Below are 25,860 nucleotides of genomic sequence, written 5' to 3' on the forward strand. Positions count from 1 at the left end.
AAATAATTAATGCAAGACATGTATGCAGACAGGTATTTTGAAAACATTACAAACACAAAACTCCTGGAGGATATCATACAAAAAGGATGAGAGAAGATTCACCACTCGTGAGTCACAGAAGCAAACATTTGTAAAAGATGTAAAAGCCCAAATCACTACTTAAAGAAAAAGAACAGACACCCTCCAGTATTTATCTAATCCCCACTGCTTTCAACAGAGAGACTCCCAAATAACAGAGGAGGTGGATATGAATTTGATTTCTGTCCTTCAGAATTTCAGAATCAAAGAAAAAAAAGGCATGGCAATAGCCACCAACAGCTACACATTAAATTCCCAATTCATTTAGAAAAGAAACTATAAATGATTTGTTAATCAATAAAAAGAAGACAAAATGAGCGTGAAAGATCTCATGTGTCCTCATCAACAACTTCCTTTCGGCGCTGGGCCCGGAAATGGCGCTCGATGTTTATTGTCACTTCCCTCTGCAGATTCCTGCTGTTAGTTTTCCCGGCTGTTCTGATCCAGGGGTGCTGAAGTACTTGACGGGCTGTGTAGCGCTTCTGAGGATCCACTATCAACAGCCTGGTGATGAGGTCTTTTGCTGCTATTACAGGATAAAGCAAAGGAGAGACGGGTGAAACACAGTGGTGTGCAACGTGCTCTAGGATGTGCAATCCTGCGCAATGTGCTCTAACATGACCCTGCTCAAGCAGGGTGTTTGAAACACATCACCCACCATGGTCACTTCCAACCTTACCCATTCTGTGATGGTGACAGATATACCCCCACAAAATGTCCTTCTTATTTTTTTCATTAGTTTTACCATGGTTTTTGTAACTATCCCCAGGAGCTATTCTAGCAACTGCAGTTAAAAGTTAGTGACTGAAAATATTAAATGTCCATGACTGATGTCATTCTCCCCTTCAGAAACAGAGGAGAACGTGAAAGGAATTTAATCTCAAAAGTATGCTGAAGGCATTGGGCTAAGTGTTCACATTCACAGGAATGAGCACTGGATATCTTCTCTCTTAAGAGGCATAAATGTTGTAAAATGCTGTGGAACAAGTAATTTAAAAGACTGTACAGGGATTAAAGGAGTTCTAGGGTTGATGATTTTGAAGAGTACACAAAAGACACTGTACTAACCTGTGAGAAAGAAAAAACTACTACGTGCAGACCCCACTGTCAACAGGAAATTTACACTGTTCTGCAGGGCAAGGATTTCATTCTCAGCTTTTGTGATTTTTTATAACATCTTTACAATCTAACATAGCCCTTGAGATTAGTTTGACACCTTTTTCTGCAGAGACACAAGATGAGGAAAATCCTTGCTTTTGCTTATAAAGGGAGGAATTGAGGACCCCACTAAAGCATTCCGAACTAATATGCAGAAACACGACCATTGATAGTACCAGAGTACTAAATTCACATTTAAAGCACAGATTCACACAAGAGAGACCCATAAAACACCCCAAGGTGATCAAGCTTACTGCCCTGAAAAAAGAGTTTCTCCCACTTCAGGGAAGAAGACTGCCACTTCTCAGATCTGCTATAAGTGCAGAATCTTACCTGCAGAAATATTGTCCCAGTAAGGGGATAGGAACTCGTAGTGACCCAGCTGTATGATCTGAAACAGCTCATCTTGATCACGGTCCTGACTGCGGAAAGGGGGAAAACCACAGAGCAGGATGTAAAGGATCACGCCAGCTGCCCACATGTCTACTTCGAGGCCATAGCCTAAGGAAAAGGGACAAACCATGTCTTGTTTTAGAAAGAAAACTCACAACTGCGAGGGAACTATTTCTTGGAAATAGAATTAAAAAGAAACACAGAATCTCTGCTCAGTTCCTCAAAAAGACGAGGTGAGCAAAAGAATGAGTGGCTGGTACACCACACTTACAATCTGCCCGTTATTAGCTACAGCTCTCACAGAGTCTCTCTTTTCCACAACATGTTTCACACACACTGTCTCACAAGGCCAGTATCAACTGGAGACTAATGGAGAAAACAGAGCACGTATTTCTAAAATAGTCATCCTCAGATTCCCTTCAAAAAAGAACTAAGAGTGCCAAGTTTCCATTGAAATTGGATATAACTGGAGATCTGCAACACAGCTCCACAGAACAAAAATCAGAAATAGGTTTGAGTCACCAAGAAAACTGACTTCTTTCTAGATCTGAATCTTTTTGGAGATGAAATCTTCAAAATTCCTTGTGATGCGAAACAGATTTTGAACCATTACATAAATTTAAAATACATGTTCATGACTTTGCATCATCAGGGGCTTTGGATAGTTGTTTGGATTATAGTAATGAAACAGGGCTGGCTACTCTTAGGCTGCAACATGAACTTTTGGTCATTTTGCCTCCTTCAGCTATTACCATCTATGATATTTTATGGCTTATCTGCTTGGAACTCAGCAATATATTAGCACAGACACTAATATTGCAAATATAACTGATGTCATGCTCATGTTTGTTAAAAACTAAGAGTTTTCCTTTCCCAAATTACACTGCTAGCCAACCTCCTACCCTGAAAAGATATTTCAGTAGGTTGAAACATTCTGGAATATTTCCATTATTAGAAAGTTCAGCATAATTGAAAGATTTATGATAAATTAAAAATATATACACTCACCCTTCTCAGCAAGTATTTCAGGAGCAACATATGTTGGTGTTCCACAGACAGTAAATATGGGTTTTGTAACCTGCTTAGCAAGGCCAAAATCTGCCAGTTTCAGTGTAGTAGATTTATCTGCATTGTGCTGAACCTATATCAAATAAAATATATGTATGTTTACTCCAGATGCATTTTAAAATATATAGGAAGCAAAAAATTAAACAGGAGGGAGTTCTAATAATAGTACTAATAATGGAAACAGTCTTCAGAACATGGCTCTTTTCCCCCATACACTAAGAGAGTGCATTTATTTAAGAGGATAAGCAATTACAGAAAAAATAAAACTTTGCTCTACAAACTCTGGCACACTGCAATTTCCAAGAAATTAATAGAAGGAACACAAAAAATAACCAAGAATCAATTAAATACTATTATTTCCTCTTGAGAAAATAAACTGTTCTTTTTCCCAGGGAAAGCAAAGAAGAATACTGTGGACTTAAATGCAATGAGCTCATGTAAACCACTGATTTTTTTTTTTTAGCCCCAGATAGCAACTAAGTACCACACAACTTCTCATTCACTCATCCCCCATCTGCCTGCAGTGAGATGGGAAGGAAAACCCAAAAAACAGTGGGCTGAGATAAGAACAATTTAATAATTTTAATTATTAAAGTATAATAACAATAAATTATTAAAGTATATTAATAATAGTAACAGTAGGAATGGTAACAACTATAATGAGAAGGGGGACAGGGAGTGAGAGCAAGAGAAAGAGAAAGGAATAACACCCAAGAAAAACAAGTGCTGCACAATACAATTGCTCACTGCCCACTGACCCCCAGCCCAGCCTGTCCCCCAGCACAGACCAGCAACTCCTGCCCAACTCTCCTCAGTTTATTTACTGAGCATAATGTTCCATGGCATGGAATATGCTTTTGGGTCAGCTGCCATGGCCACACTCCCTCCCAGCTTTTGGTACACCTGCTCCTTGGCAGAGCATGGGACACGTGGGACACTGAAATTTCCTTGACTTAGGATAAGCAGTGCTCAGCAACAACCAAAGCATCAGTGTGTTATTAATGTTATCCTCATGCTCAATCCAAAGTACAGCACTGTACCAGCTAAAACCAAGACGTATGGAAAGTGTATCTCCATCATAAATAATAATAAAATACAAACCAACAAATGCTTTACGTTCTTTCCCAATTATTCTGATATTCTACCTGTTGCCAGGAAACCAGATTAGCAATGGTCACCACACAGCAAAAGTTGTAGAAATAGGTCCATGCAGAATGACCTCCTAATTGGGCCTTTTCAGCAGTTCTCATCTCCTTACATCCACCTGGCCAGTAGCCAAAATACATTCTCCAATTCTAATTTTGTATGCACTGGCCTTTAGCATTACTTTATACAGCATTACTTTATACAGCATTACAGTTAACGAAGGGTCATTTTAAGAAATTAAATAAGTTAATGACACAGACAGTGGCGTTGAGCACACCCCCAGCAAGCTGGCAGGCAACACCAGGCTGAGTGATGAGACTGATGTGTCTGAAGGATGGGATGTCATCCAGAGGCACCTGAACAAGCTCAACAAGGTCGAGCCTCATGAGGTTTAACAAGGACAAGTGCAGGGTCCTACACCTGAGCTGGGGCAATCCCTGGTATCAATAGAGACTGGGTTATGGATTGAGAGCTGCCCTGTGAAGAGCAACTTGGGGTAGCTGGTGGATGAAATACTGGAATAAGCTGGCAATGTGCAGTTGCAGACCAGAAAGCCAACCATATCCTGGGCTGCATCCAAAGCAGTGTGGCCAGCAAGGCAAGGGAGGGGATTCTGCCCCTCTTCTCTAGTGAGACCCACTGGGAGAGCTGTGTCCAGCCCTGGGGTCTCAGCACAGGAAGGACATGGAACTGTTGGGAGCGAGTCCAGTGGAGGGCTGGGAAAGAGGGACGGAGCACCTCTCCTGTGAAGAAAGGCTGCAAGAGTTGTGGTTGTTCAGCCTGAAGAAAAGAAGGTTCCAGACAGACCTTACTGTGGCCTTTCAATAATTAAAGGGGGCTTAAAATTAAGATGGGGACAGGCTTTTTAGCAGGGCCTGCAGCAATAAGACAAGGGGCAATAACTTTAAACTGAAGGAGAGTAGATTCAGACTAGATAGTAAAATAAATGTTTTATGGTGAGGGTAGCAAAACACGAGAACAGGATGCCCACAGAGGTGGTAGATACTCTATCCCTGGGAACATTCAAAGTCAAGTTGGACAGGGCCCTGAGCAATCTGGTCTAGTTGAAATATCCCTGCTCATTACAAGGACTTAGGCCAGATGACCTTTAAAGGTCTCTTCCAACTCAAATCACTCTAAGATTCCATATTCAAAGGTGAAGTCATAAACAATGCAGCAGTATAATTATATAAATCAGTATGCTTAACACCAGTGACTGACACTCAAATATTCTTTGAGAGGTAAAAAAAGTCACTAATTTCCTTTAAATGAAAAATTGCTTGTCCCTGAAACTATGGGGAATAGATCAGCAGCTAAAATGTCTACAAAAAAGCCAAGTGAACCTGGACTTGGTTTTGAATGGACAAACTGGAATATCATGTGACAGGTATACTCCGTGCTTTAACACCTCATATTTCACCATCAGACACGGCTTAAGAAAGCCAAAAATTCAGAATGGTCTCTATTACCAGATAACTAAAGGCTCAGATGTGACATTTGCTTTTATACATTACAGCTGACTAATCCCTATTAATCATCTTTATGGAAACTGTAAGCATGCATCCAATTTTGATTAAGCAAAATGGGTTTGGACTTCTTGGTGGGGTTTTTTTCTTTTTAAGAGACAAAAAAGTATTGCATTACAAAATAATACAGTAAAGCCTACTATTTCCTTTTAACCTTTTTTTTTTTAAATGCAGAAAACTGGGAGGAGTGACTGATGCCCCAGAACGCTATGTGGTCATTTAGAAGGATCTCAACAGACCTGAGAGACAGGCAGGGAAAAACCTTTTGAAATTTAACTGGTCCAAAACCTGGGCAGAAATAACCCATGCATCAGTACAGGCTGGGGGCTGACCAGCTGGAAAGTAGCTCTGCAGAGAAGGAGCTGGGGGTCCAAGGGGGCAAGAAGTTTTCCATGAACCAGCAGTGCCCTTGTGCACTCTTCTAGTTTTGATTAAACAAAACATTTTGGCCATTTTTTTGCTGCTCTTCCATGAAAAAATAGTTTTCAGTATGAAACTGAAAATAAAGTTTACTACAATCATGCAGTCAAAACTTCTGCAAGAAGCAGCTAAAATGCCACAGCCATTTTCTCTATTATATTAGGCAACTATGTGACAATCTTTTGCCATCATGCGTTGTGGACACAAACTGACAAAAATGATAAAAAAATTATAAAAGTAACACTTGCTTTGTAGAACAACATCTATCTATAGAATTTATATTCTACCAATAGGGGTAATAGTGGTAAGATGTTACAAAAATTCACAATTTAAATGCTCGATTTTATAAGCAATACAAAAATATGAGTGTGAATGTATTTTCCTATTCTATATATATTTTTTTTAATTATATAAGAAAAGCATGTCACATGGTATTTCAACTACCCTGCATGCTACTGTACTAAGACAAACAATATTGAAACGTTTATATACATTTTTAGAACACAGCAGGGTGGTGGGAAGGGTGGAGAACACAATGGTCTTAATCCCACTCCCAAAATCTTCAGGAGATTTCTTGCTTTGTAAAACGCATTGTTGCACTTTCTCTTTTCTCAGGATGCCAGACTCCTAATCTCCCATTGCAGCACAAGGTGGCAACACAGCACCATCTGTTCTTTCAGGTCAAAACACTGAGCTTCCACTTTACTTAACAAGGGAGCAGGTAGGAACAGCGGGTATGGTGGGTATATTTTCACAGCTTTGTGACAATCACTTCAGAGACAGCATGTAACCTGTCAGCAAGCCTGAAAACCTCACCCCAGAACTTCTCAGCAGCTTCACTAACACCGTGCTCAGAACAACACAGCTCAGAGAATTCCCTTCGTCCCCAACTTCCTACTGTCCAGTCTACTTTTCCAAGACCTGGCATCATCTTGAGCATGCAAATATGCTTCACTGTAGAAACAAAAGCTTCTCAGATTATTTTTAATCATTCCTGAGGCCAGACTACTTCCTCATAACAGTATTACAGAAATGCACAACCTGCCCAAGAGAAATCTAACCTCTGACATCCACAGTATGTATTCCATGCAATGGTGATAACAAAGCAAAACTAGTGCTGCCTACCTATAGACTTAATTGAGTTAAGAAGGACCAATACACTTCATACACTTTCTATGGTCAGCCAACTTAGGCCATGCAAATACTTATGTCCTTCAATGCCAGCATCTGGTGGTCTTGGACTAAAGGCAGTCACGTCAATTGCACACTACTTACTCAAATACAGATGACATGTCAGAATATTACAATATTGCCTGAGGATTTCTAGCTATGCCAGCCCTACAACCAGAAGATTACAATATAAGGACAAATTCATCTTCGAAGGGGAAAAACATAAAAATCTTTCTCCTTCTGGCCTGTCTGTGGATGACTCACAGTACTTAATGCTCTTGTTTGATTCCATATCTACCTTGTGAAATCCATCAGTGTGCTTAATGATTTGAGACATTAATAGTTCTCTATACGTACATGCATATGGTAGCAGAGATTTTTCTTATGGATATCATGAAAGCCAGTTAGCCCACATGACATTTTGTATATGGGAAATAGGTAGAGCTTAAGAAAAACTACTGCTTACACATTTGAGTTTCAGACATGCCTTGCTGCTAGCCAGAAGAATCTCTATGAAAAATCTTACAGAAAATTCTGAAAGTTATGGCAGGTAAGTGGTTAAACAGGAGTTTGACTCACATGCACTCAGGAAACTGGCAGTGCTTTACATATATGTAAATAGTGTCAGAAAATGGACAGTCCTTTGTATATATGTAAATAGTGTCACAAAGTTCAAGGGCAGAAAGGTTATACTTGAAGTTCTCACACATACATGAACACTTGAGAGAGAGAAAAAGGGGCAGGGTGACAATCTCAAATGTGCAAAAAGCTGTAACATTTATGAAGTTGAGTGTTGAAGAATTACCACATTAGCATGTGAGGGAAATGTACAAGGAAATGAGTACACAATCGTAAATACAGCCCTCTCCCTTCCCCCTAAAAAGGGGTGACTTTATGTCTTTTACAGCTACAACCTGGAAAAACAACACCACATTTTGGGCATTAATTTCTCACTCACAAGTGAAGAAATGCCAGCAGCTGTAGAATTAAACAGTCCCTTACCTAAAAACCTTGCCAGCAAATCTTGCTCCATGAGGTAGCACAAAGGAAGTGACTGGCTTCATTCATGAGACCAAACACACCACATTGCCCATCCTTGGCAGCAAAAGTTTTCTTGCTGAACACCTAGTCCTAAATGAGGTGATTCTGTTAGCAGATGGGAGGGAGTCGTAGCAGCTGTCTTCACACCAGCTGTCAAACAGATTTTGTTTCTGTAGCGCAAGTCACCACCCTTCTGCCTCACAGCTATGCTGCGAGGAGCCTGATCAATGTGGGCAGACACAGTCATGAAAGAGGGAGGGGGAAAAAGCAGAAAGGATGATGGTGGCCTGGTGCAGAAGTTTGTAACTAGAGGACTGTTCCATAGGAGAAACTGAAGTGCAGTGAGCTAATAACTAAATCAGGTTTCCAACTTTCTCTTGTGTCAATAATTTTAAATTTACTAGACATCAAAGTATATTTGCACCTTTTCTTCTGTGAGGACAGAAATTGTTTTCCTTCTTTCCCGTGTTGCTTAGTTTCATGAAATAGGGAAATATTTTTCCCAGATTGCTACTTCTTTGTCATCTCTTATGACAATTAGCCAATATGTTTAAAAGTCATTAGGAGCAATGCAGGTTCAGAATAGACATACACATTTCCTTAGTAAAATAGACCAAGGATCCTTTCTCTTCCATTTCCCATTTTCTTGAGGGGGAAAAACAGTACATAAAGATTACAAGGTTCACCTGACCAAAAGAAGACCCAAAGTTGGACAAACAAGTCAACAGCCTAAAAGTACATACTTCTATTTTGACCTCTGTGTACAAAGTCTAGGTAGTCTAATTCAGATTTAAGCATCCTCAGTGTAAAAAAGAGGCATCCCAGAAACAGGGAGATCTCTGCAGGATGCTGGAACCTGAAGCACTTTGCTTCATCTCCTGATGCTCCTGCTCCACCAACAGCCAATGAACCCATGAAATTTGCTTCAATGCTGTTTGTTACTGTTCAGCACTAGCTGATGGTAAATTAGTGGCAGCTCTCCTTCCTACTTTGGTGCCCCTGCCACTCTAAGGAGACGCAGCACACTAAATAAACAGAAACCCCAGAATCTTGCTCAAATGGTCTGTATTTATAGGAATACTTATTAGATAGCAGGTGACCTATCCAATACTATCAGAACCTTAGAAACTCATTTGCATGGTTGAATAGATTTGTTTTTCAAAAGTATACTTTGTGTACATGGTATCTAATACTGGTGTGCACAGAAAATTAACAGCAAGTTGAAACTAGAACAGGTAAAATTTTATTTCCTGCAATGTTTAGGTAACACTGTTTTTGTATGACAAAATACCTACAGTCTGGGAGCTGCTCTGTCCTTGAAAAATGTATTCTGACTTTCAAAATTGGCAACATGATTATTTCAGTGCTACACAATGCTGCCACTGCCCAGCATTCTCTGCTTTGCAGTCCTGTGAACTTCATGTGAAAACAACTAGAACAGACCTTTATCTTGCCCTTCTTTGCTTATCCACATCATTGTGATGATTATGTATTACAGAGGGAAATGAAGCATCAGGTCTCAGGTGTTTCACTGAGCACTAGCTTATTTTCAGCAAATAGGAAGGAGCAGGACCTGGCTCATAATGGAAAATCAGCTTCTGGAAAAAGCCATGCAGTTTTATGTGAAATTTTGTTCAAATTTTGTGCAAATGAAGCACAAAGGCAGGGCCTATAAGCCCACTTCTTCCTGCAAACCAGCCAGTTGCATTCACTGCATTCTGAGTTACAATCATTCTTTTATTTACACAGAGATCACATACCAAAGATTTTTCATTAAACTAAGCAGGATTCATAGCAGGACCTAATAATGATGCTATTGCTTAGTTTAAAGGTTTGGGAGCAAATTGTTTCAGCCCAGCCTTGTGCAGCCTCTGCATTATCCTTGAGGCTACACTGCTGCTTTTCTCCAGAAATTCACACTGAGCTCTGTGAAAAATTAATTCTCTTAAAAGCACTGAATGGTCCATAGGAGTAAATAATCTATTATTTTTTTGTTTGGCTAACCTTGAACTTCCAAAAAGCTGATAAAATCCAATTTGTTAGAGACTGGCAAATACTTGCTATTTATCTGTTTATCAGGAAATTTGGAACCCTAATACAAAAGTGTAACACACACTTAGCAAGGGAGAGTTGTTTACTGTTACAGTTCTACAATGGGTATCTTGTGAATACTACAAACATTTCTACACAAATTCACATATGTCAATAACTACATTGACTTCAGTGCTGGATGCAAAGAATGCAGCCTCAGAAATGTGATGGAAACAAGAATTTTTCTCTTTGGCATGAAGTTACTGTTTGAGATGACTTTAATGCTGTATTCATCAAAACATTTTACAGTCAGATTATTTCAATCAACTGCATAGTACTTCTGCTTCTAAGCAAAGAAATTTTTGCAAGATAGAAATCACTATATTAGAGGACTAGCACAGTAGTCTGCAAGATATACACATGCAGTGGACAAAAAGTCCAACAAATAAATAAGATAATTTAGCAAAAAAATACACTTTAGTCTGCAATGAAGATGATTTATGATTCATTCTTGGACACCTAAAAGTCAGATGCTAAGTAACAGGTCTGATTTCTGAAAAATACAAATGCTCACTACCCCTGAACATCTGATAATTTTACTTGAGTTCCTTTCTGCAATGCAAAGCAGATCTATGTAAAGCAAACTGCAATTGGAATTTCACTTCAAAATTGTACCCCTTTTTTCAAATAGTCCTGCCACAGCACATTATTTCTGTATGGGATTTGCTTAAAACAATTCAAAGAACCGTAATTGGAAGGAAAAAAAATTCAACTCCTGCACAAATGCAAATGTTTGACGATACTTACCAAAAGATTCTCTGGTTTGAGGTCCCTGTGGACAATGTTTTTGCTGTGAATATAAACCAGTGCTTCACACAGGTCAGTAATCATGACAGCAGCATCATGCTCTGTGAACTTTACACTTTCTATGATTGCATCAAATAAGTCCCCTCCTGGGACATACTCTAAGATTAAGTAAATCTCAGCTTCTGTCTCATACACCTCAATTAAGCTTACTATATTGGGATGAGAGAGACTCCGAATAATGAGGATTTCACTTTCCATCATGTCCTCCTTCCCCTTCAGCTTGGATTTATCAACAATTTTCATTGCATAGATCTGATTGGAATCACAGTGGCGACATTCCTTCACCACTGCAAAGTTCCCATCCCCAATAGTTCTGCCAATCTCATAGTGTTTTTCCACATCAGTTCTGCTTTTAATGGCATGCCTCCGGCTTGTGCTTTCCAATCCCTGAGTTTTGTTGTCTTCTTTACTCACTCTGCGCTCCCCTGTTTTTTCTCGTCGAGTCATGTCACTCTCTCTACATGTGCCATTGCCCTCTCTTCTGGCAGCTTCCTCTTTAGCCCTTTGTCCCTCTCTGCCCTCCCTATGTGTTTTAGACATTTTCTCAGCATCCCTTAGAGTGTCTTTCTTTAGCCAACCACTTTGGTTCATTACACAGCTACTTCCATTATCTTCCTTCACTTCATGAGATAGCTGGAGCCCTTCTACAGCATTCTTTCTGATTTTTACTACTTCCTTTCCATGGTTTTCATGCTTCTCCACATCCCTTTCTTTCTCAATGTTCCTTTTTTGCTTCTCCAGCCCTTCATTAACAATCCTTTGTAGCGGCTTCCACATCCTCCTACTGCCATTATCTTTCCAGCCAACTTCCTCACCCTCCAGACAGGTTTCAGGAGACTTTCTGCAGTTCCTGACTTTTGTATTTCTTTCTACGTGGTACCTCTGACACACGCCTGTGTTCAAGTCTCTATTCTCAAACGAGGCTTCAGCCTGCCTTTCCCTCCGTAACTTTTCTCTGGCTTGCCTTTCCTGTTCGCATTTCTCACACCTCAGCACCTCCTCAGAACTCTCTTCTAAGCCTTCCTCAGAACTCCTCTCGTGGTTAAGGTACCTTTCACTTTCTCGTGTTTTTCCAGAATGCTTCACTCCATGCTCACCACCCCAGCTCTTTCTAGTCCACTTTTTTTTGGTTCTCATTTTTTCCTCTTGCTTTGTCTTGGCTTGATTTTTTCCTTCATGTCCAGCTACCAGCTGGGAAGACAAGCTATCGCTGCAGTTCTTGGTCATTTCTGTCTCATCAAAGCCACTGTCTACTTTCGAGGCCTTGTCATACAGCCTGCTCTTCAGTTTTTGGGACTGCTCCTCATTTGTCTGAATGGCAGCAGTGGCAGCATAAGGATTTTCAGGATAAAGTTCTTGTAATACCACCTCCAGGTCCTTCAAAGTGAGGGGCTCCTTCCCCATAGCTATGAATGCATCACCTTCCCTGAAGAACTCAGAAACACTTCGGATTTCTCTGCCTCTCAGATTGTACAGCTTTCTCACACGGTCATTCTTCCAATGAGGAAATCCCAGAGCCTCTGAAATGTCAGCCATCAGCTGCTCAAAGGTCTGGACTGATCTCCTGTTGAGAAGCAAGGTTATCCTCCTGAGCGTGCGTCCCCCGGGTTTCACCACTGTAATTATCCTTGGCTTCACAGGACTGTGTTCTGAATGTATCGTGTGAAAACCATTGTGGGGAGTGAAAAATGAGGACCTGTGGCTGCTTTCACCCAAACAAGGCTTTTCATAGTTTCCACGACCAACAGGAGGACAAGTCCCATGCAGTTTCCTCTCTTTCACTTTTGAGCCTGTGTCACGTGGCGAATGGTCCAACAAGCCTTGGCGTCCTAAGGCAAACAAAAAGCAGGAATATTTATCATTTTGCATCATCAGACCTCTTGCAGGATTTGTTTTCTACATGTCAGTGCATGTGACCTCAGACAGTAAGGGTAGGTGACTTCAAGGTTTATAAAGAACTTTTAACTACCACTAAGGAGTATCTCCACATAGTTGCAACTCCAACATTGTCAAGTTTGTGACAGGGAAATGTCATTAAAAATAATAACATTGAACAGAAATAGATCTTTCTTCTAAATCTCACATCTTTCAGAAATCCTCAAAGAACAGCAGGATTGCATGCAGATTGTTTAGTATTCTCTTTATTAATACATCTCCCGTAAACTCACTCAATTCCTTTCTGAACCCAATTGCAATTCTGGCCTCTGTAAACCCTGTGGTGACAAGTTGCACAATTACACTGCATGAAGTAAGATAAACTAATTAGCTGTGTTTTAAAATTACTACCAGATGGCACTCTGTATGCAACCTTACATTTTTATAAATAATTATCTCCTCTCCATTTTCCCTGGACCTTCTATAACAAGTTAAATAAATTCTTTTTTAAAACCATTACTTTTGCTATAATTTTTACTGTAATTTTATAGGTCATCTAATAGCAATGCAATTTAATCTTTTGCCTTAAAGAAAGGCCATCTTATTTTTGTTTGATAATTGGAGTCATGGTTTTGAATATTTTGGGTTGACTTTTTTATTCTAAGAATTATGTGAAGTCACACAAAGTTCTGAGTATTCTCTGGGGACACTGACATTTCATCTTAGAACATCATCAAAGAAAATGGCACCATTTGTTATGCATAATTGTGAAACAGAAGAACTGAAAACATAACATATGGTTATTGACAAACCAAGATATAACAAATTTCCCTGTCTATCAACAATAAGTTAAGAATAAAAATGTCCCCCAAAATTATTCTGAGCTGTTGTACTTGCTAGGATTAAAACCTGCTTACAATGCATTTATTTTCAGCCTCAAGAAAAGTACTTTCAGAATGAGACTGCAGAGTGTTTCCACCTCCACTTAATAGCCTTGGGAACAAACATTCAATATATACAAACTAACAGGACCAGGACAAAAGGAAACAGCCAGAATGGTTAACAAATCATTACAAGGAAAGTTCTGTACACCAGTGGCTTATCCCCCAGAAAATCAGGTCTATTTTCATAATTACTGTGATTCCATAGTCACAGTGCACACAGTGCAGTGACCAAATCCTCAAAGGAAAATCTGCACATACCAGCATTTCTCTTGGTGTTAGGCTCATGCCTACTACATTTTGGGTTTCAAGGGCAAGAAGCCATTTTCGGTATTTCACGCTACATATTTTTATTTGTCCTTTCCATCAAGGCATAATAGAGTGAAGAAGAAATACACCTCTTTTCCTAGAGGTGTAGTTGTTCCTAGAACAACAAACAATATGGAAAATTGCAGAAGTGCTGCAGCAGAGCATTCACTTGCTCTGCCCCAAAAAATACCCAATAGGCCAGGGCTTGAGTGTGGAAAGCACAGGAGGAGACACCACTATAGAATCCACTCTGCTGTTGCCTCTGCTTGATACAGGATGATGGACACTTCTTGGTTGTAATACTCTCACCAGCTAATCACTGTGTGCCCCCCAGCATGTCCCTTAAATCTTGGCTTCATTTTCTTCCCCTGCCAAATGAGATAGATGCTTCTTCTCCAAACAAATATTACGAAGAAGCCCAGCTGCCAGCATGCTGATTGAAGACGTAAGCATTATATAAGAGCTACGTGTGACTAATGCTTGGTGGTTGTACAAGTTATTTCTGTCTTCATTCTGCTTTTTAAGGATGATCTCTTGTTATCAAAAGATGACTACATACGTGCTAGTGATTTCTCAACATTCACATATTTACATTCCACCCAGAATAAAGCTTACTGTGAATGAAGGGGAAAAAAAATCAGCTGTAATAACAGTTCTCTGAAATCTAAATCAACTCCACAACATGTTAGTTACCAGGAACTGAGGAAGCTCTGAATTTAATCAACATTTCCAGGTTCTTGCGTACCCACTGTCATCAAAGCTTTATCTTGCTTATGGGAACAGTGAATGATACTTTTACTGCTTATAATCTTGGTACAACATAAAAACAGTGGTGCACTAATAATGACTTTTCCCACAGATTATGTTCTTCCCGGTTATGCTGCTATTATCTTTCTATAAGCCATTGATTTTAAGGCTTGGTTGTACTGTTGATTGTTTCAATTACTCAGGCATCAATTATGTTTCCTTTCTCCACTAAATTGGCTAAGCTTTAAGGAGAAGACAAGCTTATTTTTTAATTCTGTAACTAATGGAATAAGAGCAGTTGTATGTCAGTATTAAGAACAATACAGGAATGCTTTGTTCTTTCTAAATTAACTTGATTCCTAGCCAAAAACAATTTGACAAAAGCCACAAGTTGATATATTACAATGCTCGTAATAAGAGTAGAATTGGATATTCTTCTATGATGAGAAAGGAAATAACTGCTTAAATCATTGCATGAAAGAATCTACTAATATTTTCCAAGAAAAGGGGAAGTGTTAAATTCTGTCAAAGTGGTGGTCACAATGACTATATATTACATACAATTAAAAATTCACTTCAGTTGCCTGTTACAACTACTTCAGTCATAATTTCTGTTATTTTCCAGTTATGCTATATTTAACTGATACACAAGAAGCAAGCCTCAATCTGTCAGGAAAGTGCATATGCTTAAAGCGGTAACATGCATTTCTAGAAAGCCTTCAAAGGTCACACACATACCCAAATCCTATAGCTACAAATTAGATTGCTTCAAAATCTTGTTTCCATATTTATATACAAGTGGGAGAAGGAGGAAGAGGGAGGTGGTATGAGAAACACACTTCAATGAGTTCAAGCACTGGCAAATGATACATCTGAGAATAAAATGCGCTTTTTCTTTTGCTGTCCTCCTGAGAGCTAATGATTATTAAATATAAATATTCCTTAGAAATGTTAGAATAGATCGATGAGTGTGTCTGGTTTTATCTGTATACACATCTACCCATATATTCTAGTGTATTATGGATTATCAGTGGTGCAACATGGCCAAGGAGGATGCTGAGGCTGCTGCTGTGGACGGACAGGGGTGAGGCTGCACAGCTGGTCAAGAGCACCCTGCACACCACCTAAACTGTGCACGTGAGCACAGGGAAATGAAAACTAGAACCCACGGAGCAATACAGAGCTCCACATGATGACCACATGATGGTTTTGTAGCACAAACACTGACACATACTCTCTAGAGAAGCATGGAGGATGGAACAAACTGGGATTTGGGGGCTCAAACATGTAGCAGAAACAAGAAATTTAGCACCTATGACGAAAACACAGATGGTCTCTACAGAGAAAATGTGCCCCCCTGCAGGGAACTTCTGTGTCTCATTTTTAAAATTTACAAATCATTTGTGATCATCACAGTCCATCCCACTGTAGGGGTGGGGAGGGTAGGAAAACATGGGGAGAAATCACAAATATTTCTTTAGAAGACATTTCCTTGGAGTATTTTGGATCATATTCTGGACATGGAGTAAAATTAAATTAATTCTGAAGACTTAAGCTCCAATATGTTGTGTATATAGAGCATCAACATCTATTTCTTAAGGAATTGCCTGGCTACACCAGCTAAAACAACAGAGTAACAGGGTTTGCCAGAGGTCACCCATTGCAACTAAAAATGTATTGCTGCCATTTGCCTTTCAAAACTTATCCTTTCCCTTGGCCAGTCCATAAGCTTCTGTTCATTAATTAAAATATCGCCACTCAGCTTGCATTCTTCTTGGCTCTCCTGCTGGAGATCACAGTTTCAGTAATTAACTGAATGGTTCACCATTCTGCTATAAAGTCACAGGTTGAAGGGGAATTAAATTTTTATAAGGAGTTTTACAACACAAAACAGAAGGCAGCAGTGAAATAGGATCTAGGCATGGCATTGCTGTGAATAAGATGGTGTTATTTGAGCCCTCCAATTTTTTTAAAAGGTTTCCACTTACAAAAGCAATTATGAAAACGCCCCAAAATATTAGCAGCAACTAAACTTGTACATGACAGAAACCATGTATCTGGGAGTTGTTTTGATATACTGGTCCCAATATAAGATAAACAAAACACTGTTAAAGTGGGCAGAGAAAGGACAGCAGTACAAATGCCTGTTTTTTCCTTAAGAAAATTCCTGCTGAGGGCATGTAAAACAAAGACCATAGGGGGGGGAAAAAAAGAATGGTCTTACTTGGAACAGAAAACATTTGATTCACTTCACAGTACTAACAAGTATCTTCAAGTACTTGAGTATGAAGAATGCCTCTGGCACTGAACTCAGAGCAACCAAGTAAGTAGCTCACACAGGTTACCAGTGTGCATCAGCAGCCGGCTCCAGGATGCAATCCAAGTCCTCTAGAAATGTGCCATCTTGATCGCCTCTCCTTGCTGTAAATTATTTAAAGTTGCAACTTCCAGGGCTAGTGCACACTGTTAGTGCCCAAGACTGAAGCAGCAACACGGCAAGTCTTAGTTCACTCTATTAGATGCCCAGAAACAAAACATGATCACAGGCATCCTTTTACAGCAAGTAAATTTTACATTATCTACAGCCCCACTGTTGGAAACACTACTGGTGAATTTTTCTCTGAGGAGTCATACCCTCTCTTTCCTCCCCTGCTGTTCATCCTTGCCTCCCCTGACATGTTTTACATCATTTTAGGGCAGAGATTTTGTTTGAGTCAGGACTGGTGGTTATTTCAGCAACAACAAGAGGCAGACGCACTGCATCAGTTTTGACCAGATAAAATCCTGAGTAGAAAAAGAAAGTCAAATTTCACAAGGGCTGGATCAAGACAGTGTCAAATGTAGCAGGACAATTGCTGTTAGTTCCAGCCTGAGAAAGCTCCAAATGCTCACTCAGCTCAGAGGTATGGAATTGAAAATGGAAAAGGAAACCTAGTGAAGAACTGGACTGTGAGGATAAGAGCAAAGAGGAATTGTGACAGACTGCAGAGAAGGAAGCCAATAGTGCTATAGTCAGGTATTGTCTGACACACAGCAGGTCCTACAAACTTTTATACCAGCTGATAGCAATTCCCCTGGCCTTCACTGACACAGTTGAAGCAGACGGAGACTGTAATAGGGAAGCAGTAAAACATGAGAAAAAGAGTGGATCAAGAAGTCAGGTAGAATGCCAAACTTAGACAAAGAGTCTAAAGTCAGCAACAGAACTATCCTCACATGGTCTGCTCCTTTGCAGTTCTCAATAAAGAACATCTACCTGCTTTTGTTGTCACTTGCCATATTAGCTTACGTTAATTTATATTTTTTTAAATAACAGAAGAACTACATACACACAAAGAGGGGAATACATTAAGAGAACATTAGCAAGGTCCTCAGTGAGGCAGGAGAAAATTAGAGTTATCACCCACATGCTGAACTGCATCAAAAGCAGCGTGGCCAGCAAGTGAAGGGAGGTAGTTCTCCCCCACTTTTCCATTCTCATGAGACCTGGAGTGCTGCACCAGCTCTGGGACCCTTGACATATGAAGGATGTGCACATGTTGGAACAACTCCAGTGGAGGGCATGACGGTGATCAAATGGCTGGAGCACCCCTCCTACGAAGGCAGAGCTGGGGATGTTCAGTCTGGAGAAGGCACCAGCTCTGGGAATACCTTTCAGTATCTAAAGGGACCTAGCAGAGAGCTGTAGAAGGATTTTTACATGGGCATGGAGTGATAGGAAAAGGGGAAATGGCCTTAAACTGAAAGAGGACAGACTTAGATTAGATATGAGGAAGCAATTTTTACCATAAGTAATGATACAGGTTGTCAGAGAAGTTTTGGATGCCCCATCACTGGCAGTGTTCAAGATGGGGCTCTGAGCAAGCTGGGGGCAGTATAAGATTCCCCTGACTGTGGCAGAAGGCTTGAAACTAGATGATCTAGGGGTGACTTCCAACCCAAATAATTTCTTTTGTGAATTTACTTCCCCCTTGCACACAAGACAGTTTAGATATATACACAAATTTTCTTGTGTCCACTCCATTACCCTCTTTTTCAGGTAAACTGGATTAAGGACTGTCTTGTAGAGAAATATATATGTAAATAGAAAAGCTGAAAAGTGTGTGAAAAAATATAGGACGATCAGTTTCTCTGCTTAAGACACTGCAGCCCCGAAGAACTGGATTTTCTCTCAACCAATTCCATTGAGTTTCAAAGCAACTGACTTAATCTATACTTTCCAGAGAGGATCAGAGTCTGGTAGCCAAAATCACATTCTGAGACCTGGTCCACAAACTTGCTCAGGGCTCACAGCTGCAAGGGCATATACTGGAAGAGGTACTTCAGACCACAAGATAATATAACAAAGCACATAGCTTATGTTAAGCCATCCCAAAATTCAGGACCTGGGCATCTCAAGTTGCTTTCTACCCAGATTAAAGTACTTTTGACTTTATTTTCTGCGCCTTGGCTGACACTGAATGCAGTACTAGCCTTCTCTTTGGAGGTATCATAGATAAGCTAATTCATATTTGTTACTGTAGAAAAAACCATGACAAAAAAGCCCAGAAGCTAATAAGCCTGTAATAACAGCAGGGTTCAACAAACAAACAGCAGGAGGCATGAAGGGCCAGGGTAAACAGTAGAGTAGAGGCTCATTAGGAAAGCTTTGTCCATCACATACACTGATGGAGACAGAGTCCCTCGGGATAAAAAAAGCAGTATCTGATAATGTAATAATGCACATATCTTAATGCACAGGAACATGGGTTGGGGGAATAGCAGCTCTAATCAATAGTCATAAAAGCTTGATTTTGTAACCTGAAAAATATTAGATTTTAACTACCTGGCCTCATAGAAATAAATTTTTTTAATACATTGAAGAAATACTTCAAAAAAGCCGTACATGCTCAGAATACATTTGCTGGTAAGGCAGTTATAAATTATACCATGCAATATTATTGTAAAGCATATGGAATTACAACCATGGTTTACAAAACAAAATAAAAGAAGCAGTCTTCTTAGATGACCAAAGTGTCTTTTATTCATAATGGTATTTGTGGTATTTGCATTAATTCTTATCTGCATTAGCTACTGGAGGAGCAGAAGGAAAACAAAACCATGTTCAATATCATTTATCAGCTGGATTCTTTCAAAAACAATTTTAATACTATAACAAAGATAAAAAAAAGGGGGAGGGGTATCAGTTTAATTTCTATTACATACTTTCTAGTACCCTAATGGGCATTTCCAGTCATAGTCATGCCAGCACTTCCATGTCTGATATGCACCAGTGTAGGGGAGATCAATCACTGACCCAGTCTAACCCAATTTGTAGAAAATGAAAATCACTCAGCAGTTCAGACGATGCTCTAAGTTCACTGAAGAAAAACTAATTTGGGCTCACATACAAAAAGAAAAAAGAGAATAATATCTCTATCTCATAAATATACAGTCTTAGCCCTAAAAGATCACATAAAATTAGTATGATGGGATTCCAAGTTTGTTATCTTGCACAATTTCACATCAAGCATGCTTAAATTCGCACGCAATATTATTTTTTCTTTAACTGTCAGCCCTGCAAACTCAGCTACGTGTCAAGTTGGGTTCCTTCTGTCCCACAAGGCACCAACAGAAATAAAGTTTCTCCCGGCCAAATGTGTCTGGTCCCATTAGGTGAGTTTCCAAAGTGTCAGCTGCAAGGAAAGATGTTCTTAGTGGCTACACCTGAACTGCAGGACTATGGGAGACATGCACCTCTAGACCCACTCTCTGGCCTCATGAGGGCAAGCAAAAAGACTTCAAAACTTTGCATTATACACCTTATCTTCAGTACATCTGCTTTTTATTTTAAGAACAAACATACATTGTCTTATGCAAACTGCAAACCAGAGATCCCCAAATCCTTCAGTCCCATAAATGCCCATTCTCATTCTTCCCCAGTCTCTCACGCTAGGAAGAAAGAAGTGAGTCTACTCTCTTCCCCCTGGCCATTTATCTCACTCCCTTTTCAGGACATAGACCTCAGAGTTAATGGGAGATCCTAGAGGACAAAGGGCACCAGAGCAGCTAAAATCAGGCAGATGTTGCAGCAAAGAAGTTCCTAAGATGAGAAGACCTGTCTAGAATGACAGTCTGATGGAAAAACTTTGCAGCTGGCTGGACTTCAGCAGAGGGAGGGAGCCTGAGGGATGTCCACATTGAAAAACCCTCCCTTGTGGCTAAGGGAGCTCTGGACTTTTCCATTCTGAGGATGGATGGTGCCTCTGTGACACCCTCAGCCCCAGTGTGAGTGTCATCCCACAGCAAAACGCTTGTAGGAGGCTCAGCATGCCACAACATGTGACCATATTTACTGTATGAGAATCACGATGGATAAGTGACATTTAGCAACCACCTTTCCTTATTTCTCCACAAAGATAAACTTAGTTTTCTTTGCCTTATTCCCCCCACCCCCTTCTCCTTCACTAAATGTTCAATGCCCCTTTGCAGTCTGTGCTGATGTTCTTCTGTCCAGCTCCTCCAAGAAGGGAGCAGCAGGGACTGTACTGCTGCAGGGCAGCCTGGGTTGCCCTCTGTGTTCCAGTCCCCCTTCCAACCTGGCAACAGTGCTTGGGCAAAAATTACCTTCCCAGGTGCTTATCTTCTTCCCCTGCAGGCCCACAACCACACCACTGTACCACTGCAGGTTTTCTAAATCAAGCCATTTGTAATTAAAAAATAAAATATTTACAGCAAACACAGATGGTTACTGCCATGTGTTAGTGTTAAACTGAGCTGAATCACACCCAGAGCAGCAGATGAAGGTAAAGATTTCATAGAGACTGGTAATGACTCACAAGTACCATCATTTTTACTTTTTTTTGGAGCAGAACCCCACTTTCATTATCTTCTTTCTGACATTTTAAGGGTAGCAAATTAAAAAGCAGGCATAAAGAAAAGTCTTATAGAGAAGTATACAGATGCATAATCTGTAAAGAACTACGTGAAATGTAAGCCTGCACGTGAAATGAATCAGTGCCTTTGGAGGTGTGAGGCTTGGTTTAAACTGCATAAAACCAAAAAAAGAATATTATGAAACTGCTCATTTATTTAATTTCTTTCAAAGATGACAGGCTGTGTATTTTACTGGGAACAGCCATGGCTGTTTTCTGCAGTTTTCCTGCTTTAGGGTCTGCCCCAGCAACCAGGAAGTCAGCTCTGCAGTCCAGGACTTTCCATCAAGGAACTTTCAGGAGAGGGATAGAACTGACAGAGGGAAACAAAAACATCTTACACAACTGTGACATTTGCCAGAATCCATATGGCAAAGCCCTCCATGTGCTTCTCAAAGCTCACTGTACAGAGAGCGCTTGACTGTTGATGCTCTTGACTCCTGAAGTACCATATATTTCAAATTAATTATTCATGTTTAATTACAAAGTAAGCTTTCAACTGCTTTTTTAGTCCTGTTAGCCTACAATGCCTCAGTCAAAGGAGCAGGATTCTGTTTCTTCTTGTGGGAGCTGTTATTTGCATTGCTTCCTGAATCTCATCTTGATGACTAATCGGTTGCAACTGAGCAAACCCAGTGAAAATAAAAGAGCCTGCAGAGGTGTCACCGAGAGTTTAATTAAGCTTCCAGATCCTTTACTACCAATAACCTCGTTGCATAACTAAAGGAAAGACCCACCAGAGTCTGATTCTCCATCTGGTTTGCAAAAGGGGAAATCACATAGAAGTTTTCTTTGTAAATATAGCACATGAAAGAGATGTTAACTCACATACAAAAGCAGAATTCCCAACCCCATTATTACAGAACCACTTTTTCAGAAGAGATTCATATATTGAAGTCAACATTGCAAAACAAATTGTTTCACAGGACTTATAAAGGAAGATGGATTTCTCAGGGAAAACTGTAAGCCAGCGCTAATTAGACTCAAAAGCATGACGACAAGCAGATCATGATTTTTACATCACCAGACATTTCCCAGCATTTCCATTAACTACATTTGGGGTGATGAGAAAACTAAAACCTGGAGAATACGTGGAGGCTAGCACTATTGATGGAGTGGGAGATGGTGTTTTCAGAATGTCTGCTGAGAGCTTCCTCCACGAATATGTGGCATAATTGTTTTGTATTCTTACAATAATTAGACTGTGTAAACAATGCTAGCAACAGAGACAAGATGGTAAACATGCCTTTCATTTGCAGTGAAAGCCAGCTACTGCTAGGTAAGATGGACAATGTGCAAGCATTACCCAAACTCCAAATTTACATTAGAATCAATCAAGGCAGTAGCTCCCACTCTTTCCTCATTGTTTCCAGAATCTAGTGAACGCTCCAAAAGGACAGAGCCCATATCCTGAAATTGAGAAAAACATGGAGAACAGTATACTTTTATGAAGAGAAATGTTACATTCACCTCTTCAACTAGCACATTTTCAGCTCTGATCCAGGTTGCACTGAAGCTAATTAAAAGTTTCACATTAGCTTCAGCGAGATCTGGATCAGATCTGAGGCAGCTAAAATCACCATACTGTTCTGATTCTAATTATATTTACAAGATAGATTCTAATTTTATTTACAAGAAAATCTATGTAACACTAATTTCAAATGTTGTTAAATGTCAAGGAATTATTAAGTTAAAGGAAATGAGAAAATCAGTGACAGAAACCAACTCAATTTGCCCTAGAGCTGCTGGAAGAGAAGGAAGGAGCACGAACTTTCCTTATTTTTACAAAACTATAGATGTTTCTGCAGAAAACAAACCAAGCTAGGTAATCCTGGAAATGGGGAAATGAATCCCACACAACTTCCCTTAGTCACCACACACTGTAAGTCCAGCTGGTGCCAAAATCGTGACGCTTTGCGGAACATGACCAGAAAAAGCAGCAGTGAAAACAGACACAAAGCTTGTAGTGACACTACCAGATAAAGATACATTCAAAACTCAGGCTAGCATGCCCATGGTAATTAACCTAAGTATAAAAAAAACCCAATTTAGACAAGGTAACTTAAGCACCACTCAAATTCAGAAGTTTGAACAGCTGACACTAACTTGAATTAAACCAAGTTATCTTATCTTTGCCGACAGTTAAAGTCCAATTAGCCAATTCATGTTAATAAGCCACAGATGGAGATTATCAGAAGCTAACTCTCAGCTGATGTGTCCGAACATCCTACAAAAATTTTCATGGAAATGCCATGCTATTTCAGAATATCCACACCCATTATACTAAAAGAAATGGACTAACTTTACAGCAGGATCAGTTTCATCTGGAGAGCTGAAGGGTGGCTTCCTGAGATATAAAATTCAGTTACGTCTTGAGAAGAGCATGACTTGCTATAATAACTGCACTTCTACTACATAAAGCAGCTGTAACATGTTTTGTAAGCTTCATTTCACTTGCTGACTGTTTTGGGAGTCTGCTGAGTTCTCAACATTCCAAAGTGTCAAAATCACATTCAGATCATAGAAAAAAACACAAGAAGCATCAAGAGAAAAAATGGGGCAAGAAGAAAAGGAAATAAGGGGGTGGGAAGACAAACTTGCATGCAAACCTGCATATATGCATGTTTTCATGTCTCTATAAAGTTAATATCAAAAGCATGCATAACAAATTATCAGGTTCAAGGATAAACTCTCAGTTTATACCCTCACACAGGATGGGTTTCAATCTAAATTCTCAGAGGAAGGAGCTAGAAACTTTTTACACTATTGCAAGGCATTGGGATTTTTTGTTGGTTTTGTTCTTTTTTGAAAAAGGAAACTTTCTAGTACTTGGTGCAGCTAAAGTTTCAGTTTATGGGGTTGTTCTCAAATACTGTGTCTCACAATCTGAAAACTGCTCCATTAGCTCAAACCAGTGGCCCGTTCAGTCCTGCTGACATTGCATACTGAATGTACCCTGAGGAAGGCAGAAAATAATGCTGCACGGAGAAAAGTTATGGAGTAGTTCTCCTATAAATATCTGCTCAGTTACTAAACAGAAGCAAATACAACTGATATAACTACAAAAGCCAGGGGATGCAAGGGCACAGCCAGCATTCTTCCCGAGAGAGGTCTGGCTACCACATGTCACAGCATCTCCGTCTGACACAAGAGCCCTCCCCACTCTGAGTCCCTGCCTGTAACCCGTGTACGTCCAGCCGTTGTGATTTCCCAGCTGCGGGAAGATTCATCAGCCTCAAGTGTGTTTTAACACACAGTTGTGCAATAGTTTAAAACCCTTACACTGCATTCTATTTACTTTTCTTTGTAGAGCATCAGTGTGCTCTGAGCAGCCCACAAGCATTCGCTCTGAGTGAAGTACTCTCATGCTGACTATTAAGAGTGCAAGTTACTTCAAACCGTCAATTTTTATGGCAGCACAGAGGACACCGTGTCTGCCCTTCCGAGCGGCAAACGCTGACTTCACTCTCAGACCCCAGCGCTTGCCCCGGTACCGCGGCTGCCGCGGCGTCGCTCAGCCTCGGAAAGGGGCACGGGCGGCGAGACCCGACCCAGCTGCAGGGACCGGCTCTCCGTGCTGCGGCAGCCCCTTGCTCTGCTTCCCAAAGCAACCCACTTCACCAGTCTGCTCTACAACACAAAACTGTGGGGGCGAAGGGGGTCCTCTTTAATCCAAAATACAGGCAATTAAAGGAGCACGGTGAAATAACCACCCTAACTCCGGACCTTCGGGGACCTCTCTCCCCTCCCAAAGCTCTCGCCTCAATCCCACGGCGGAGAGGCACCGTACCTTTCTTCCTCCGTCAGTCTCCAGTCCCCATTTTCCAGCCCAAACGCCCCCGAAAGCTTCCCTCGCTTTCCCGTAAGGACCCGGGCAGGAACTTTCACCGCCGCCGCCGCCCCACGTCCCCCTCAGCCCGGGCGCCGCGCCGCCAGCTCGCCCCCTCCTCCCGAAGCGAGCCCCCCAGCTGGCGACGTGCCGGACCAGGGTCCTGCTGGGGGTAGCGGGGGCTGCCCGCGGGGAAAGGGCTGAGGGAAGGGGAAGGGGCACTCACCCTGGCAGTGGCAGCAGGCGCCCGCCGCGGGGTGGAGCGGGGGCGGCGCGGCGGCCGGCATAGTGCGGGGGCTCGGCTCGGCTCCGGCCAGGGGCTCCCCGCACAGCACCGCACACTCCCG

The 25,860-nt window shown here is 40.8% G+C and overlaps 1 protein-coding gene across 1 annotated transcript; it reads right to left on the reverse strand.

Moving 5' to 3' along the window:
* Window positions 1-254: 254 nt before the first annotated feature.
* Window positions 255-25,860, reverse strand: DCLK3 (doublecortin like kinase 3). Its single transcript, XM_068203541.1, has 5 exons — window positions 25,740-25,860; window positions 10,839-12,727; window positions 2,638-2,770; window positions 1,570-1,737; window positions 255-604 (listed from the first exon to the last, which is right to left on the reverse strand). Exons 1-5 carry the CDS (start codon window positions 25,798-25,800, stop codon window positions 408-410), a joined length of 2,448 nt encoding a protein of 815 aa, XP_068059642.1. The 5' UTR covers window positions 25,801-25,860; the 3' UTR covers window positions 255-407.

This window comes from Anomalospiza imberbis, chromosome 1, assembly GCF_031753505.1.
Source record: "Anomalospiza imberbis isolate Cuckoo-Finch-1a 21T00152 chromosome 1, ASM3175350v1, whole genome shotgun sequence".
NCBI lineage: Eukaryota > Metazoa > Chordata > Aves > Passeriformes > Viduidae > Anomalospiza > Anomalospiza imberbis.